Source organism: Meles meles, chromosome 1 (assembly GCF_922984935.1).
Source record: "Meles meles chromosome 1, mMelMel3.1 paternal haplotype, whole genome shotgun sequence".
NCBI classification, from domain to species: Eukaryota; Metazoa; Chordata; class Mammalia; order Carnivora; family Mustelidae; genus Meles; species Meles meles.
Window position 1 is genome coordinate 130,969,757 of NC_060066.1, and position 18,237 is coordinate 130,987,993.

At 39.1% G+C, this 18,237-nt stretch overlaps 1 protein-coding gene across 3 annotated transcripts in view; it reads right to left on the reverse strand.

The window, feature by feature from the left end:
• Nucleotides 1-17,699, reverse strand: part of SLC35A3 (solute carrier family 35 member A3) — a 51,172-nt gene extending 33,473 nt beyond the window's left edge. Inside the window, exons 1-2 of one of the 3 annotated variants that reach the window (XM_046004879.1) lie at nt 17,190-17,316; nt 385-556 (exon numbers count right to left, since the gene is read on the reverse strand). In XM_046004879.1, coding sequence (XP_045860835.1) covers nt 385-417 — 33 coding nt within the window. In that variant the 5' untranslated portion in view covers nt 418-556; nt 17,190-17,316. Of the gene's footprint in view, nt 1-384; nt 557-16,701; nt 16,925-17,189 lie in introns of those variants that run through there. The other 2 variants (XM_046004897.1, XM_046004889.1) reach the window with 2 other exon arrangements.
• Nucleotides 17,700-18,237: the final 538 nt, after the last annotated feature.

Genomic DNA, 18,237 nt, shown 5'->3' on the forward strand with positions numbered 1-18,237 from the left:
ATGTTTAGTCAATGTTTTTAAACTGTAATCAAATTTACACAGATTATGTTAAAGACTACTAAGTACCTAAGAAATTCTGCATATCAATTTTCCTTCAATTATAAAAATAAAAGACTCAATTTCTTAACTCACGGTTTTTTGAGTAAGCTATATTTACATTTTCTAAATACTAGTTCTGAAATATACTCCCTAAGTACAATATAATAATCTACTAGAGGTAAATGACACAATAGAGTACATATGAAAACACATATGAAAATGCTAGGCAAATATCAGTTCACATTATATACTATTCAGAAAAGTTACTCGTTCAAAACAGATCTTTTAAGATTTTCCAAAGTAAATGAACAGAAAAAGTAAATAAATACATACAAAAATACTGACCTCAGTTGCAATTTTTTGTCCGCCGTCTTCCATGATGCCAACCTTTAAAACTGCAACCTATCACTGTATGCTAAATATTGACAAATAAAATTCATCACAACTGCCTTTTCTTCTGACACTGGCATTGATATATCTTCCTTTCAAACTACCTCAGAAGTAGCCACAGCATGTCCTAAAAGTAACAACAATATGTGCTACTTGAAATCCATAATAATCTTGTAGAAAATCCAAAAATTTTATTTTTTATAAAAGTGAAAGAAAAATGAGTCAAAGATAATTTATACTATCTGTATAACCAATTTTATTTCTATGATAGAAATAATAACTTCCACTAAATTAGTTCACTTTTAAGTGCAGAATACAATCCTGCTCAGTAACATTTAATAATCAACACTTTACTAAGGTTCCTGTTACATTCTAAGTAAAACAACTTTTCATTGTTTCTCCTTCCCTTTCTTCCTCAATGTGTCAGGTGTCGGTTTACATAAGGCAAATATTACCTGTATGTAAATTACAGTACTGTGAATTTTTAACTTGTTCTTTCACTACTGCAGAATTTTCATTCTTACATTCAGTTAAATTGATAACACTCAAATATTTCCTCAACTATACAAATATAAAAACTATTTGCATTCTAATTTTTAGATTAAAAATTGTTCAATATTATTATACTCTTTATGTAATGTCAGTAATTTGGAAAACATAATGGTCTAGTAAGTATAGCTCTAAGATCCCCTTTGAATGTGTTGTGCTTCAGTCTCCCATTTCCCCATCTCTGGGCTATTCTGCCCTACCACTTTCCACTATGGCATTTCCTCCACTTACAGCTAAAGAGAGAAGTTAAAGATATTCTTAAAAAAAAAAAAAAAAAGTTCGAGCTATTCTAAAAAGAATAAGACTTGTGTAAAAGCCAGGTAAGGTCCACAGACACTAACCATTAGTAAATGTTCAAGACCAAGGGAATTGGGGGCAGAAGTGAGAAATAAAGGTATCCTACAACACTCCACAACTTGCCATCAATATTTAATACATAGGGGGCACCTGGGTGGCTCAGTGGGTTGAAGCCTCTGCCTTCGGCTCAGGTCATGATCCCAGGGTCCTGGGATGGAGCCCCACATCGGGATCTCTGCTCGGCAGGGAGCCTGCTTCTGCCTCTCTCTCTCTCTACCTGCCTCTCTGCCTACTTGTGATCTCTGTCTGTGAAATAAATAAAATCTTTAAAAAATTTTTAAAAATTAAAAATATATATTTAATACACAGGATACTTAGGCATTGGATACATAATGATGACCAAGACACATATAGTCTGTTTCTTCATGAAGTTTATCCTCTAGCTTGAAAGACACATGATTCAAACAACTCAAGAAATAGTATAAGTACGTAAACTGCCATGATATAGGGTGCAAGAGAAGAATATCATAGGAAAATGATACCTTATGTCAACTTAGTTAAACTCAAACATATCTCCCAAAGTCCTTTACTCTGTATAGTGCTAGGTTAGAACTGGCTAAACACAAGTCTGCACAAAACTTGGGGGAGAGAGTGAAAAAAGGGCCACTACTCTCAGAAAATACTCAGGGTTAAATTTGGTAAAACAGAAACAGAGAATTAGATTCCAGTTGTCCTCACTCTTCCCTGCACTAGGTCAGCTCTTCCTCACAACTGCCAATCCTATTGCACAAAAATGGGCTCATCCCTCCACCATACTCTTGACTATGGACAGAAAAAGACAGTGACATAAGACAACTTTCTATACACCTTTCCACCAGCTCAACTCCATTACATGGTCCTATTTTGGCTACAGGACACGCCTTGCTTCCTAGATTCCTTTGAAAGCTCTGACTTGTGTACCTACACCAGTGTTTGAGGGAGGGCTGCTTTTAGTGACTCTTCAGTAATCCTCCAACACTCTTTTTATTTTTTCCCCCAACACTCTCTTTTTAGACTTTTACTTCTCCTGCTTTCTCCACAATTGTGAAAGGTCTCATTCATACCATAAAATCCTTATCCTATAACAGTGAAGGGGTCTGTTTCTCTATTGAACCCTAATACAGTGTTTAGTACCAAATGTGGTTCTAGGGTAACAGAACCACAATGGTAGTAATTTGGAATTAGTTTTCTGATCTGACTAGATTTAAGACCATTAATGACCCTATTACCAGTGGTAAAGGAGACACTGGTTGTTGTTCATCATGCTAAAAATTACTTAAACTATAGCCTGTAAACACCTATAATCAACATGAGATTTTGGGTGATCAAATACTTGCTACCACAATATTTTCTGAAAATTAGCATATAAAGGTATTCACTTTTTTCTTCTAAAATAACTAGAAAACTTGGAGAAAGACAATAATGAACTCGAGAATCGAAATTCACAGCCCATGGTCCAGGTAAGGTATCAGAAAGCTTCTATCACAGGCCTAAGACAACTTATCTCTTTTAGCTATTGTCAGTATCTCTGAAAAACAAATCCAAAGTCTGATCCTGTCATGGGCTTGAAATAAAAAGCAAACTGAAGGGTACCTAGATGGCTAGTTGGTTAAGTGTCTGCCTTTCTAGTCATGATCCCGGATCCTGGGACTGAGCTCCGCACTGGGCTCCCTGCTCAGCAGGGCGTCTGCTTCTCTGCCTCTCCTCCTGCTCATGCTCTCTCTCATATAAATGAATAAAATCTTAAAAGAAAAGGAAAAAAAAGCAAATTGAGTTTTTAATTTCATGGGGTCCCAGTATCCTATACTCTACACATTTTTACAATCTCTACATCCTAGCACATGTCCAGACTTTAAAATATGCCTGAGGATTGTAGCAAGCTGAAAAATGGCCCCCAAATGTATAGGTCCTAATCCCTAGAACATGTAAATGTTACCTTATTTTGGAAAGAGGATTTTGCAAATGAAATTAAATTAAGGATCCTGAGATTGGAAAATTATGCTGGATTAGCTAACTGAGCCCTAAACACCAGCACAACTGTCCTCATAAAAGACAGACAGAAAAGGAGAACACAAATACTTAAGAGGACAAGACTGTGAAGATAGATCCATAGAGAGATCTGAAGATGCTGGCCTTGCAGACTAGTGATAGAGCCACAAACCAAGGAAAACTGGCACCCACCAGAAGCTGGAAGAGAAAAGAATAGGTTTTCTTTAGAGCCTCCAGAGGGAGCATACAGGCAGCCCTGCTGACACTTTATCATCAGCCTAGTGGTGCTGATTTTGGATTTCTGGCCTCCAGAACTATGGGAGAATCTCTCTCTCTTAATGTAAGCAACTAATCTGGGGTAATTTTTACAGAAGCCACAGGAAATCAATACAAGTATGTGTATTTTTTAAATTTAATTGTTCTCCATTCTATGTCTACTTAGGCAGAAACCATTTAAAATGTTTAGAAGGAAGATGGTTAAAATTAAGTTTTTAGGACTCAAAAGAATTAATCAGTTACCAGGAAAACTAGCTTATACTGAGAGTGCATATAACAATTCCTCTCACAGGGCACCAGGGTGGCTCAGTTCTTAAGCGTCTGTCTTGAACAATTCCTCTCACATAGTTTGTGCTGTGCTTAATAAATATTATTTAAAATAAATGCCAGACTCAGTAAAAAAAAATCGAGGATACCAAATAAGTGAGATATTACTCTAGTAATGTTCTGTCATGGAAAATTTGAAGTCCATCCACTTGTTTCACAAAACTATATGGTTAATAATAACATTTCTATAGGGAAGGAAAGGACTTGACCAATATTACAAAGTAATTCTACTAATGTTTATTTTAGAAAACACCAGTTTCTTTGCTATTTTAAAGGACATAAAGGGCAAAAGATAGTAGAGAGCATCACTATTTTTATTCATTTCTTTGTTTTTATAACTGGAAATATTAACAGCAGTAATCAGATAAGAGTTTATAATCTAGAAAACAATTTCCAATTTTAAATTTTCTGTTCACACTAGAGTATTCTCAAATTGACTCCTTTTTTATTTATATATAAGAATTTATTTATTTAGGGGCACCTGGGTGGCTCAGTGGGTTAAGGCCTCTGCCTTCGGATCCAGGGTCCTGGGATCAAGCCCCGCATCGGGCTCTCTGCTCCTCGGGGAGCCTGCTTCCTCCTCTCTCTCTCTCTGCCTGCCTCTCTGCCTAGTTGTGATTTCTCTCTGTCAAATAAATAAAATTTTTTTTAAAAAAAGAATTTATTTATTTACTTAACAGAGAGAGAGAAATAGCATGCATAAGCAGGGGAAGCAGCAGGCAGGAGAGGGAGAAGCACACTCCCTGCTGAGCAGGGAAACCAATGTGGGGCTCGATCCCAGGACCCTGGGATCATGACCTGAGCTGAAGGTGGATGTTTAACCAACTGAAGCCCCTCTGGCGCCCCAAATGGACTCCTTTAAACATGACGTATTGCCCAGCTTGAGGTATACTACATATATCAAGACATGCCATCTAAAACATATCTATCTATAAAATAGAAAGTCAAACATAATATAATCATTCTATAAGATAGTGTTATTCCCCAAGTACTAACATTAATAACAAGGTTCTAGCATTTTTTTCAAATGTTTAAGAATTAAAATTACCAGGAAGCCTGGGTGGCTCAGTTCATTAAGCATCTGCTTTGGCTCAGGTCATGATCCCAGGGCCCTGGGATCCAGTCCTACATCTGGCTCCCTTCTCAGCAGAGAACCTGCTTCTCCCTCTCACTCTGCCTGCTGCTGTCCCTGCTTGTACTCTCTCTCTCTGTCTCTGGCAAATGAACACATAAAATCTTTTTTAAAAAAATTAAAACGTACCAGGATAATTAAGAATAATGTTTAGCTATTTAATTCAGCCTGAGGACAAACCTGAAAGATCAGGAACCTTAAGATGTTTTTCTTTCTTTCTTTTTTTTTTTTTAAGGTTTTTGTTTTTATTTATTTGTCAGAGAGAGAGAGTGAGCAACCACAAGAAGGGGGAGTGACAGGCAGAGGGAAAGCAGGCTTCCTGCTAAGCAAGGAACCCAATGGGGGACTCAAATCCAGGACCCTGGGACAATGACCTGAGCAGGAGGCAGACATTCAACCAACTGAGCCACCCAGGTGTTCCAAATGTTTCTCTTTGTAGCACTCATAAATCGCTGGTATATATGGATATATGGTTTGACAGATTGTCAAGGACAAAAAATTTTTTGAACTCTAGCTATTAACTGTGTTTGAATAGTTAATGCAAGAATACCACCTTCCCCCAAGGACAAAATTCCACTGCTAAAATTCAAATGCTATGTAGTGGTTGGATTTTGTCTTTTTTTTTTTTTTAGCCACCACCCTTTCTAAACAGGAAAGTGTTACCACTCCCAGGTAACCTATAGTCTTAGGAGTTTATATATCCAATGGGTTTATAAACTACATAGATTATGAGTACCTTTCAGTTACGCCTGTTCAAATATTTACTGTTCGTCTTACGTCACTCTGCTTCCCAACTGATGGGACAGCCTACAGACTCTCACAACTCTAATCTCCATATAGCTGGTATCTTACGAAAATGTAGATCTGATCACATTCCTTTTTTTTTTTTTTTTTAATTTATTTGACAAAGAGAAAGAAAGCACAAGCAGGGGGGAGCTGCAGACAGAGGGAAAGGAGGAGGCTCTCAGCAAACTCAGCAAAGCAGGGAGCCGGATGTGGGGCTCAATCCCAGGACCCCTGAGCCCAAGGCAGAAGCTTAACCGTCTGAGCCACCCAGGTGCCCCTCATTCCTTCTCTTTTTGTAAAATTTAACTAACTCCCTACCAATAAAAGATATAGGACAAACTCACAAAACAATCCATCGCTATCTGGCCCCACCCTAAATTCTCTGCCATAAACTATGATCTATCTCAAACATTTTTTCTTCATGCATTTTTTGAAGAAATATCCCTTTTTAAAAAATAACTCTTTGCTTGGGGCACCTTGATGGCTGTTAGTAAAACGTCCAACTCTTGATCTCAGCTCAGGTCTTGATCTCAGGGTTGTGAGTTCAAGCTCCTCGCTGGGCATGGAGCCTACTTTAAAAAAAATTTTTTTTCTTTAATTATAATTTTTCTTTCCTCTTCTTTATCTGTAGAATTTCTCCTCTTGTATCAAAATACAAGTCTACTCTCAGTGAAGTTTGCCTAAGTTTCAAGCTGACTAAAGCCTCTCCTCTACTATATTCCAATGTGATTTTTATACTTATATTTTACAATAGCACTTATAAATTTTATCAGTCTAATTTGTTGACATACACGCATTTCCGTGTTTTACTCATCATTGTATTTCCTGTAGCTCCTTACCAGGATATGTCACATAATAGGCATGTACTCTATGTTGAATTTATAAAAGAATAAATAAACTCTACCATATGTAAATTCTCAGAAGGGAAGAATGATCCTCAAAAATTAAGTTTCTCTGTATAATACATTAAAGATGCAGGCACTCATGTCAAAACATGTTTCCATTAAATGTTTCCTAATAATTGTAACTTCACAAGTTAAATTAATAAAAGAACATTTACTGAGCACCTACAGCATATCAGACATTGTGCTAGGTGCTTTACAGGCCTTATCCCATTTAAATCTCATTTAATCTGTAAAAGAAGGAATCACTCAAGTTGCAGGTTCTGGGGCACGTGTTGTGGCTCAGTCGCTTAAACATCTGCCTTTGACTAAGGTCATGATCCCAGGGTCTTGGGATCCAGTCCCACATAAGTCTCCCTGCTCAGTGGGGAGCCTGCTTCTCCCTCTCTCTCTGCTGCTCCACGTGCCTGTGTTCCCTCTCTGCTGTCTCTCTTTCTCTGTCAAATAAATAAATAAATAAAATTTAAAAAAATATTTAAAAATCTGTAGGTTCTGAGATATTAAGTATATAATTTGCCTTGCCTAACATGTCAGAGGTCAGGTATAAAGGAAGATTTCCCTTAGTCAAAGCTACCAATTCAAGACTTACGAATTTTTGCAGTAAGTCTTTTGCATGGTCTTTGCAGTAAAGGCTAAGTGTTTAAAAACGTCTAAGTTTTAGAGGGCCAGTCAGAATAGTATATTAAAATATGACTTTGTACTCAGATTGCCTAATTTCACATTCTGTCCCCACATCTAAATAGAACAAATTATTTAACCTCTCTGTCCCTCCTTTCTCTCAGCTATACTATGGAGGGGAAGGGATAGTATGTACCTCACACCATGGTTATGAGGATTAAAAGCTATCAATCAAAAGAAGTGGTTATAATACTCTAGTGCTTTATTTGAATACTCACTGAATACCTTTATAAGACTTATGTTAGAAAATGCTACTAGAAGTGTTGTTTAAAATTGGTTTTAAAGAACATATGAATTTAGAATAAACTTCATATCCAGCTTTTACAGAAAAAGTAAACAGAACAGGTAAAAGGTGTATGTACACACTCTCTTATTGGAATGATCTTCTTTTTTAGCATTTTACCTGTTGTGACTTAAAAAGTTTCAGCTTCGGGCACCTGGGTGGCTCAGTGGGTTAAGCCTCTGCCGTAGGCTCAGGTCATGATCTCAGGGTCCTGGGATGGAGTCCCGCATCCGGCTCTCTGCTCGGCAGGGAGCCTGCTTCCTCCTCTCTCTCTCTCTCTCTCTCTGCCTGCCTGCCTCTCTGCCTGTGATCTCTCTCTGTCAAATAAATAAATAAAAATCTTTAAATAAAAAAAATTTTTTTTTAAGTTTCAGCTTCATCTTAACTCTAATTTCTATTGTATTTCCTGATCCATCATGCTTTTTCAATCAAAACACTTATCTCCATACAGCAACTGGTTCTTTGTTTTTTTTAGTGGTACCTCCAAGTAAGAATTCTGGGCTGCATAACATTCAAGCTTATAAAGTAAAAACTCTCAAATTTATATACCAAACACTCTCAAATCTACCTAGCAAAGGCATTTAAAGGTTCACTAAAAATATATAACCACAGCACTACACTCCTTCATTAAACCAGACAATTAAGTTGAATATACTTAGGATTGACTTGCTTTTAGAGAGTCGACATCTAATGCTTAGCTATCAATTCATATTGATCTGAACTTTAATAATAAATTCATACACACCAGTAACAAATTAACTGCTGGTTTGATGATGTTCAAATAATGATGGTCAATGACATTATTAATTGCTGGTTGGATTCTAGTTACTGACAAGTCTACAATTTACTCTTAATTTTTTTGCAGTTTCATACACATACACAAAAATTCCACAGCAGATTAATATAAAATAGAAAGTTCCCTGTCTAAAACTTTCAGAAGGAAAAAGCTCAAAAGTTATACTTCGCAGCTACTGAATGGTAAGACTGGGCTTTAACTGAGGTTATTTCAGTTGATTCTAATGTGTATCCTTCATTCATTCATCATATTGAGTTCTCACTGTGTGAAAGACACATCTGAGGCTCAGTCAGTTAAGCGTCTGCCTTCAGCTCAGGTCATGCTCTCCAGGTCCTGGGATAGAGCTCTGTATCAGGCTCCTTGCTCAATGAGGAATCTGCTTCCTCTCCCTCTGCCCACCCTGCAACCCCCCAACTTGTGCTCTCTCTCTCTCTCAAATAAATAAATAAAACCTTAAGAAAAAAAAGACATCTGAAGATACAAATTATATCCATGTCGAATATAACTGAAGCAGTGTAAAGAGTTTGTGCAGAACCTAGGGCCAGTTATTTGACCTATCTGATCTTTAATGTTCTCATCTAGAAAATGGGGGTGAAAGAAAATAGAATACGCCACCTGCAAAATGCACCACTTTAGCATATTGGTTATTTCAAGCTGTAGGTACTTAAAAAACAGCAAATGCAGGGGAGGCTTTCCCCAAACCTTCCTCTTCTACTTAAAAACAAATCCTCTACAAGCAACTCAGTTGTCATAAATCCCCCCTCCCCAGAGGAGTTTCATCAACTAGGGAAGATTGACTCACTACAGAAGAGCAGATTAGAAGTTAACACTATACCCAGATAAACCTTGCCACAAACTATCTTAACTCTTACATATTCTTCTAAGGGCCCATTCATCTTTCCTAAAAATCACTTCCTTTCCCCTAAGGGGCCTACATCTCCTTTCCCCTTTCCCTCTCAGAATGGTATTTAATTCTGAATTCTAAAGCTACTCCTTTGAGTTACTCATTTTCCCTGAGTGTATACACTGTATATATGGAAAACATATGTTAATAAGCCTCTGTTTTTCTCTTGTTAGTCCGTCTTTTATTATAGCAGTCTTGGCTAGGAACTCAGAAGATCAGAGAGAAAATTAGTTTCTTCCTCTACAGTTTCCGGGGACAAAAGATGGGATTGCTGAGATACCCTACGCACTCTACAGCTCACAGATAGGACCTTGGAAGAACTAGCAGAGGCCAGAGATGGGTAAGAATTCTTACCAAATCAGCTCTCCTTGATCTGTCTATATAACGCCCAGTCAAGAGAAGAAGGTAAAATTTTATATGGCCTCTTCCTTTCCAAAATCAGACTAGCAGAAGAAAAACATTTGTAAATATTAGTTCTCTGAATTAAGATTCTCGGAAATTTGGTTTTAGGGTACCCGCCGGCTATTGATCCTTGCCTCCTAAAGTGCAGATATTCCTTCCCTATTTATCTCATTTTGTGCCCTAAAAATTTGGCTTGGCTTTCTGCCTGCCAGGGGCATGCAGGTTATCGGTTCATGGGTGTGCAAGTGGCTCAACCAGCAGATTAGAAGTCATAAGAAAAAGAATACAGAATATAGAAAAGGAGCTAGACAGAAATGGAGATTGCAACCCATTGGAAGCTAGCATCCTATTGACTGCTGCCAGTTGTTTGGGGGTGGGGGATGAAGTGGGGACATGTTGTCTCTTTCTTTTGGCTATCTTTAAGTGCTTCTGGACCTTGGGAGGGCTGCATCTTTTTTACCTTCTCTGGGGATGTTTCTTGCATCATGGTTGAGTCGTAAAAGGCTTATTGGTTTTGGTTGTGAGTCACTCGATAGGCTTACCTTTGGTTTAAAAAAAATTTTTTTTTTGAAAAAATATTTTTAAAAAGGAGTTCAGTACTGCCAAAAATATTTACTGTTTGTCCCAGCTGAAACCTGGTAATAAGATGTTTGAAAGGATTTTTAAAGGAGCTCTATGGGTCAAGTTAGTCTAATTGGAAGGTGGTATTTGGATCCTGATGGGAATTATTTGTTCTTTAATGCCTCTCTGTTCTATTTCATCCTATGCTTCCCATGAGAACTTTTCAGTCCACTGAAATCCTCTTCTTGAACCCCTGCTGGCTATATACTCTGCCACCTCTGTCTACCTCCTTCTTATTGGCATGATTTTGCTAAGGATAATCTGGAACTTCACTGGCTTCCTTGGGAAACCCAAGATCTTCCCAAACTGGCTCTTCTAAGACCTCTCTCCCTTCCCATTACTTCTGTTCCTTCTTCCTCCTTTAGCCAACTTCAATATTCTACTCATTTGCCTTGAATCCTTCAGGCCCCTATCTCCACCATCCCTCTTTCTACCCCTGCAAGATTTCTCTCTCCCCATTTTAGCCCTCAGGTGCCTATAGTCATTTGAACTTTAAGACCCCCATCCTCCATCAGGATCTCTAAGAGAGTTAGAGACAATTACCCTGATGCTGAAAAGGGAAAGGGAGTTATTTGGATACTGGGCAAATGAACAATCTTAGAAAGTCTTCTCAGGGTACCCAGCTGGCTCACTCAGAGAAGTGTGTGACTCTTGATCTCAGGGTCATGAGTTCAAGCCCCAGGTTCAGTGTAGAGATTACTTAAATAAATAAACTTAGGGGGAAAAAAGTCTTTTCAATAAACATTAGTAAAAAGCTTTAGCCATCTAAGCAGGTAACCTTACCTTATTCTATCTGTCAGACACACAATGTGGACCCAACTGTTCTTTTATAAAAACTAGTGAGTTTTCTATTATTGTATCTGGCACACGGTTAAGAATTTAAAACAAAAGCCATAAGATCTCATTTCTGTTTGTGTGTTTTAGATGTGTGATATTTTTCTACCTCTAGATGGTCTTGCCAAAAGTAGTTTGTAAAAGAGCTCAATTTAATTAAATTATGGGAAAAGGGAATACTATATTAATTTAATATTCTTGGAGAGAAATACAGAAACTAACACAAATGCTTTTAAGTTCACATGACTTAGGTAATCTTTGGCAAATAAGAATATTGTTGGTTTAGCTAAAACAACAACAAAAACAAACAAAGTTGTCAGCATTAAATATAATGCAGACATACAGCTTTTCTACCTGGGTTTACAAGTCAAATAAGCACAACGTTAGCTCTATGTTACAAAATTTGTCAGCAAGAAAAATAGTAAGATGGCTAGCTGCTTAATGTTACAAAATCTGTCAGCAAGAAAAATAAGATGGCTAGCTGCTTAATGTCTCATGAAATTTTCATGAGTAATTGAAATGTATTTGTTTAAAACAAGTGAATTAAATAAATGTAAAAGTTTAAATGTAAAAAAATTTAAAAATACAAAAATTCATAAATGAACTTTTCAACAATAATTATTTTTTATGTCTGCTTGAACAGTTTCCCAAATCTTTTTGGTGACTTATGTCCTTAGAGTTTTGAGAAGTCAAGTTAAATGATGGATATTCAGCGACTATATTAAAAAAAAAAAAAAAAAAAAAAAGAGGGGCTGGTTTTAGTACTTCTCTGAGTTAACTAGAATGTTGGTGTATGACAAACATTTCACAGTTACTTACTTCCTAGTTTTCACTAGAATTAAGCATTCTAAGAGTTAAGAATTCTAATTAATATATGTAATTAAAATACTAGAAATAAGGGGGGAACTCTGTTACATGGAAAGCAGATGTGTTTTGGTATGAAAACTATAAGATATGGAGATATGTTTTTGTCAAGAAAAAAAGAGGTAATTTTGCCCTAAAGTAGAATAATTGGTTTTTCATAATGAGAAAGAGCAAAATAAAAGACAAACACTGAATAGATATAGAAAGCTGAGAGAGAGAAGAAACTTATTTTGAGTGGTCAAGTGGCTAAAATTAATTATAGGGATTATAAAAATGAGCCTTAATATCAAAAGTACATTGATGTAAAACTAGAACTGAGTCTTTTTTTAAAAAAGATTTTATTTATTTATTTGACACAGAGAGAGGGAAGCAGAAGGAGAGGAAGAAGCAGACTCCTCACTGAGCAGGGAGCCTAACTCGGGAATCAAATCCAGGACCCCAGGATCACGACCTGAGTTCAAGGTTGACACTTAACAAACTGAAGTACCAAGGTACCCCAGAATTGAGTCTTCTTTCTCCTTAAAGAACAAAGTTTTCGGGGCGCCTGGGTGGCTCAGTGGGTTAAGCCTCTGCTTTCAGCTCAGGTCATGATCCCAGGATCCTGGGATCGAGCCCCATTTCGGGCTCTCTGCTCAGCAGGGAACCTGCTTCCCCTACCCTCTGCCTCTCTGCCTACTTGTGATCTCTCTCTCTCTCTGTGTCAGATAAATAAATAAAATCTTTAAAAAAAAAAAAAAAAGAACAAAGTTTTCTTGGACTATGGGTCTACTCCTGATAAGACTGTGAAAGGTTTTCCTTTACCTTTTAAGTAACCTGCCTAGAAAACAAAGATCCAGTGTTTTATCAAAATAGCTTCCTGTGTTTCTCATTTTATCAGGTCTTTGATTACTTAAGAAAACAGTCTTCTCTATTAAAAGAGCGAAGGTTATATATATATATACCTATGTTAAAGGGATTGTTTCACAGGACCTACGATCCTATTTAATCATGTGTTTTAAAACCTTTTAATATGTTTGGCAAAATTCCCCAAAATCAAATCCTAAATGAAGTCTTTTGGACCTGGAACTTTGATTTGTTCCAGAGGGTCACTGAAACATCTCAAAAGATTTGTTCTAGCTCCTTATACAAAAAGAAATGTCGGGGCGCCTGGGTGGCTCAGTGGGTTAAAGCCTCTGCCTTCAGCTCAGGTCATGATCCCAGGGTCCTGGGATCGAGCCCCACATCCGGCTCTCTGCTCAGCAGGGAGCGCGCGTCCCTTCCTCTCTCTCTGCCTGCCTCTCTGCCTACTTGTGATCTGTCTGTCAAATGTCAAATAAATAATAAATAAAATCTTAAAAAAAAAAGAAATGTCAAACTGATTAGGTTTATTTGATATGTCAAATTATATAGAAAACCTTGCTAAATAAGTAATATTTAACCTTCCTGGGTTATATTTGTATGAAGGATGTTACTAATATGTGTTCCAGAAATTGTATAAAATTTCTTAAAATCTGATATAGTCTGGTGTAATGTCATCAGTCATCATCCGTTATCATCTTAAAATATGTATCACAGAAATAACCAAATATCCTTGTCAACTGCATTAGAAATGAACTCTGATCAAATCTTTAACCATGGCCATTTTAAGTCTTTTTCATTTACAGACAGTTATATATAGAGCCTATAACGCCCCTTCAAAAAAAAAAGCTCAACTGGTATCTTGCTTTCAGGGTTCTCAGTCTTATCAGGGTGGTAAGGAAGAGGTCAATTCCTGGCAGGCCCAAGAACCTCAGGATCTCTTAGAGACCTCTAGAAGAGAGAAGAGAGGAATTCACCCAAATCTAAAGGTATTACAGGCAAAGTCTAATGATGAATCCTTGGCTTTGTGTCCTAGCCTTGAGAAGCTTTTAAAAGTCCACTCAGAGACTACTTTTGAAAAGTTCCAGCAAGGCAGATTTCAAAAGAGCCTATATGGCTAATCGCTGTTCTTACGTAAATAATCAAACCAAGTTTAATGAAACTAGACTGATCTTGCATGCAAATTAGTCATACTGTTTACCTTTGGTAAAAATGGAGATGACTGTAGAGAAATAAAATTATGTTTCAGTAGCCCACTATTGTGGATATTAGATTCTAGTCCTGTTTATTGTCTCTGAGGTTTTGTTATCTACCTATGAACTGGACTGGATCCTGAATTCCTCTATTTTCCTCCACTATCTTGCTATGACCATCCAAACTAACATTTCCAACTTTCTCCTGTCCTTCCGACTTGGAATCACTGAAAACAAAAACTGCCCTTTTTGCTAAAGCCCTGTAAGCTGAAGCTCGACAACTGGATACAAGTCGTGATACAAGTGACCCTGGAGGCAAGGATTAATTCTTGTGTGGTGATGTAAACTTATTTCAGATTTTATTAATAATTGTATATTTGAATTTGCCTTTCTGGTCCATATTTGATCGAGTAATAAATCTTTGAGGTAGTACAGACAAATTCCTCAAATAACCATAGCAAAATGCAAATTAACAAATATTTAAAGTTATAAATTATTTATAAAAATAAACATTTTATAAATGTTATATTTATATTTTATATTTTGTACTTCTATTGTTATATTGTTATATATTATATAATATATTTTGTTCATATATATTTATATTATAAATAACTTATAAAAATAAATTAACAAATAATTAAAATTATAAAGCTCAGCATACAAAGGAAAAGAATATTTTGGACTAATGGTAGACTTCAGAAAGCTTTATAAGAAGGTATCAACTTCTAGTTATATCTAAAATAAGTAAGTCTTGGGGTTACAACATGGTGACTATAGTTAATAACACCATATTATATATTTGAAATTTACTAAGAGAGTAGATCTTAAAAGTTCTTATCAGAAGAAAACAATGTGTTAACTGTGTGGTGATGAACGTTAACAAGACTTACTATGGTGATCACTCTACAATATATACAAATATCGAATCATATGTTGCACAACTGAAACTAATATAATGTTATACGTCAATTATATCTTAATAAGAAATATTTTTTTCTTTATTTATTTGATATATATAGAGAGATCACAAGTAGATAGAGAGGCAAGTAGAGAGAGAAGGGGAAGCAGGCTCCCTGCTGAGCAGAGAGACCGATGTGGGGCTCCATCCCAGGACCCTGAGATCATGACCTAAGCCGAAGGCAGAGGCTTAACCCACTGAGCCACCCAGGCGCCCCAATAAGAAATATTTTTAAAAAGAGGTGGTATTGGGGCACCTGGGTGGCTCAGTGGGTTAAAGCCTCTGCCTTCGGCTCAGGTCATGATCTCAGGGTCCTGCAATCAAGCCCGCATGGCCTCTGCTCAGCAGGGAGCCTGCTTTCCCTTCTCTCTCTGCCTGCCTCTCTACCTACTTGTGATCTCTGTCTGTCAAATAAATAAATAGAATCTAAAAAAAAAAAAAAAGGTGATATGTAAGGCATTAAAGAATAAGTAGAATCGGGGTGCCTGGGTGGCTCAGTCGGTTAACTGTCTTTAAATACTTAACTCCAGGGATGGAGCCCCACATAGGGCTCCTTGCTCAGCAGGGAGCCTGCTTCTCCCTCTCCCTCTGCTTGCTGCTCCCCATGCTTGTGCACACGGTCTCTCTCTCTCTCTCTCCCTGTCTCTGTCAAATAAATAAATGAAATCTTAATTAAAAAAAAAAAAAGAATAAGTAGAATCTCTACAAAGATGGTAAGGAAGATCCTTGTAGAAGGATAAAGTAATTCAAAAAAATGAAAGGGACATACTTATCTGATTGGAGCTATGGACAGCTGCAACTTTGAAAGGTTTTGAATGCCACCCTAAATAATTTTAAATGTATTTTGGAGCCAATAGAAGGTCACTGAGTACTTCTGAGGGAAGAGTGACCAGGGATTGCATAAGCTATCTTTTAAGAAGCAGTATGGAGGGGAGTGACTGGAAGGGGGACAGATTGAGGGAAGCAAGTCCAGTTTGGAAGCCATCGCTATATTGCAAATAAGAGAACAGCACCACATTTAGCACGGAGATTGCGGTAAGGAAAAAGGGGAGAAATAAACTGAGACGCTGAAAAAGCAGAATCTATACTTAAGAGGACGTGTTAGGTAGGAAATGTTAGAACCATTAGAGGACGTATTAGGTAGGAAATGTTAGAACCATTAATATAAACTTAACATTCCCTTAAAGGAAACAACCAGAGTTTACCAATGAAAATGAGACCACCAAGTGAGAAACTGTACCAAATTTCATCTTTAACTATCAAAGTTGAATGTTGATTGAAAACCAAAAACTCTGATTCCATTTTCAAATACTGCATGTAACAGAACATAATAAAAGATTCAGTCTTACTACTGAAAGACTGATTCATAAAGTAATGAGATGTAAGCGGTTGGCCAAGCAAGGCCCATTTCAACATTCAGTATCATTCTTTAATTCATTTGAACCAGAGTTCCTGAAAGGTGGTTAGTTGGTTAAATAAAATCCTCCCTCCCTCAACACCCAGAACCCTCCCCCCAGCACACAGGCGCGCGCGCACACACATCTTCTGATAGCAATCTCGCCTTGCTTCGGACAGCCCCTGCCTATGCGCTACTAGCCTTACCAAGGACAGCCCTTCCATCTCGTGAAGTCCCTGCGAGCGCAGGGTCCTCGTCTGGTGGATCGGCTCCTACCACATCGGCTACTCTCGGAGCGGGAGCTCAAGGGACCTTCACGGAAGGAATGACGGCCAGCCGGGCCCACGGGCTACTGGGCTCCACACGCCCCAGGCTCGGAGGCACACAGTGCCGTTTTCATTCGCTTGACACACCCCTTTCCTCGGGCCCTTTCCTCCTCCACCCAACACATTCTGCACGTCGTCCCTCGGAGGTACAACGTGTCACTCCATCCGCTCCCCCCCGTGCTTATCTAGACACCGTGTCCTTCACTCGGACGGACTTTCCATCAGGCCCCCGCACACCTTTTCCTTCTCCTCCTCCCGGAGCTGCGCCGCCCGCCCCCACGCCACCGGCAGCCTCTAGCGCCCCGGTCGGCCGCTGCAGCAGCCTGCTGCCTTACACCCGCCTCGCCCCAGGAGCGCCCCACGCTCACCTCCCGCGCAGCTCCACTGGCTGCGCGCACCCCGGGCGGCGACTCAGCTCCGCCCGGCACCGGGGGCTGGCCAGCCAGCTGGGTCCCCTGCGACCCTTGACGCCCTGAGCCGCCTGCTCCAGCCGCCTTCGCCGCCGCGAGCCTGGTGCGGCCCAGGCGTTTCCGGGTTCCCGCGGTCCCGTCCCCCAAATGCTCCGGCTTCCGCCTCGGCCCGGGCAAACGCGGTTCCCGGCTCGGCTCTGGCGGCCCCAGCTTGGCGCTTGCGAGCTCTGTCCCCGAAGGCGAGGCACCTATGCGGCTCGGCGAGCAGCCCCCGGTGTAGGCTTCACTGTCGCGTCGCCGCCTGGGGCACTGCCTTCTGCTAGTTGTGTCCCAGGTAGAAGAGTCAGATGGAAGGGCTCCCGCCGCGGGCTTCTTCGGGGCTGTCCGGTCGTGCAGGTGCCAGGGTGTTCGACTGCGAAAAGAAAGGCAAAGTCCTTTGGGGCAAAGGACCCTGACAGGGAGTGAAGAGGCGGACCCAGGAAACAACCCCAACTAGAAATAGCTGTTACCGTCCCTTGAAAACAACAAGATTAGCCCTAGCACCGGCTGCCACCCAGGAGTCCAAAAGAACGCTTCTTGAATTGGAAATGACCACTTCTCCCATCCTGGCCGAGACCTTGAGGTTGAGGAGAGCCCCTTAATGCTATTAACCAGGGCGGGGGAAGGAACAACCAGCAAGAAAAAGCAAATGGGGCCAGAGGATCTCAGAGTTCTAAGAGACTTAACCCCTTCCTGGCTTCATGGATCCCTTACACAACACTACCTTTCGAAGGCCTTCTGATAACCTTTGTTGGAAACCCTCCAACCGCCACAACCCAGTCTGATGATGGACAAGCTAAAATTATTATTCTAGGTCCAGTTTGATCATCAAATTGCATTTTAAGGTTTTCCCTTTCTTCTTACACAGTGCCTCTGTAAATGAAGCCTCTATTCTGTTTATATTGCACGTGATTAAAACTACCTCCAAAGAGACAGAGAGCAGGAATATAAAATTAAATAACTGTGT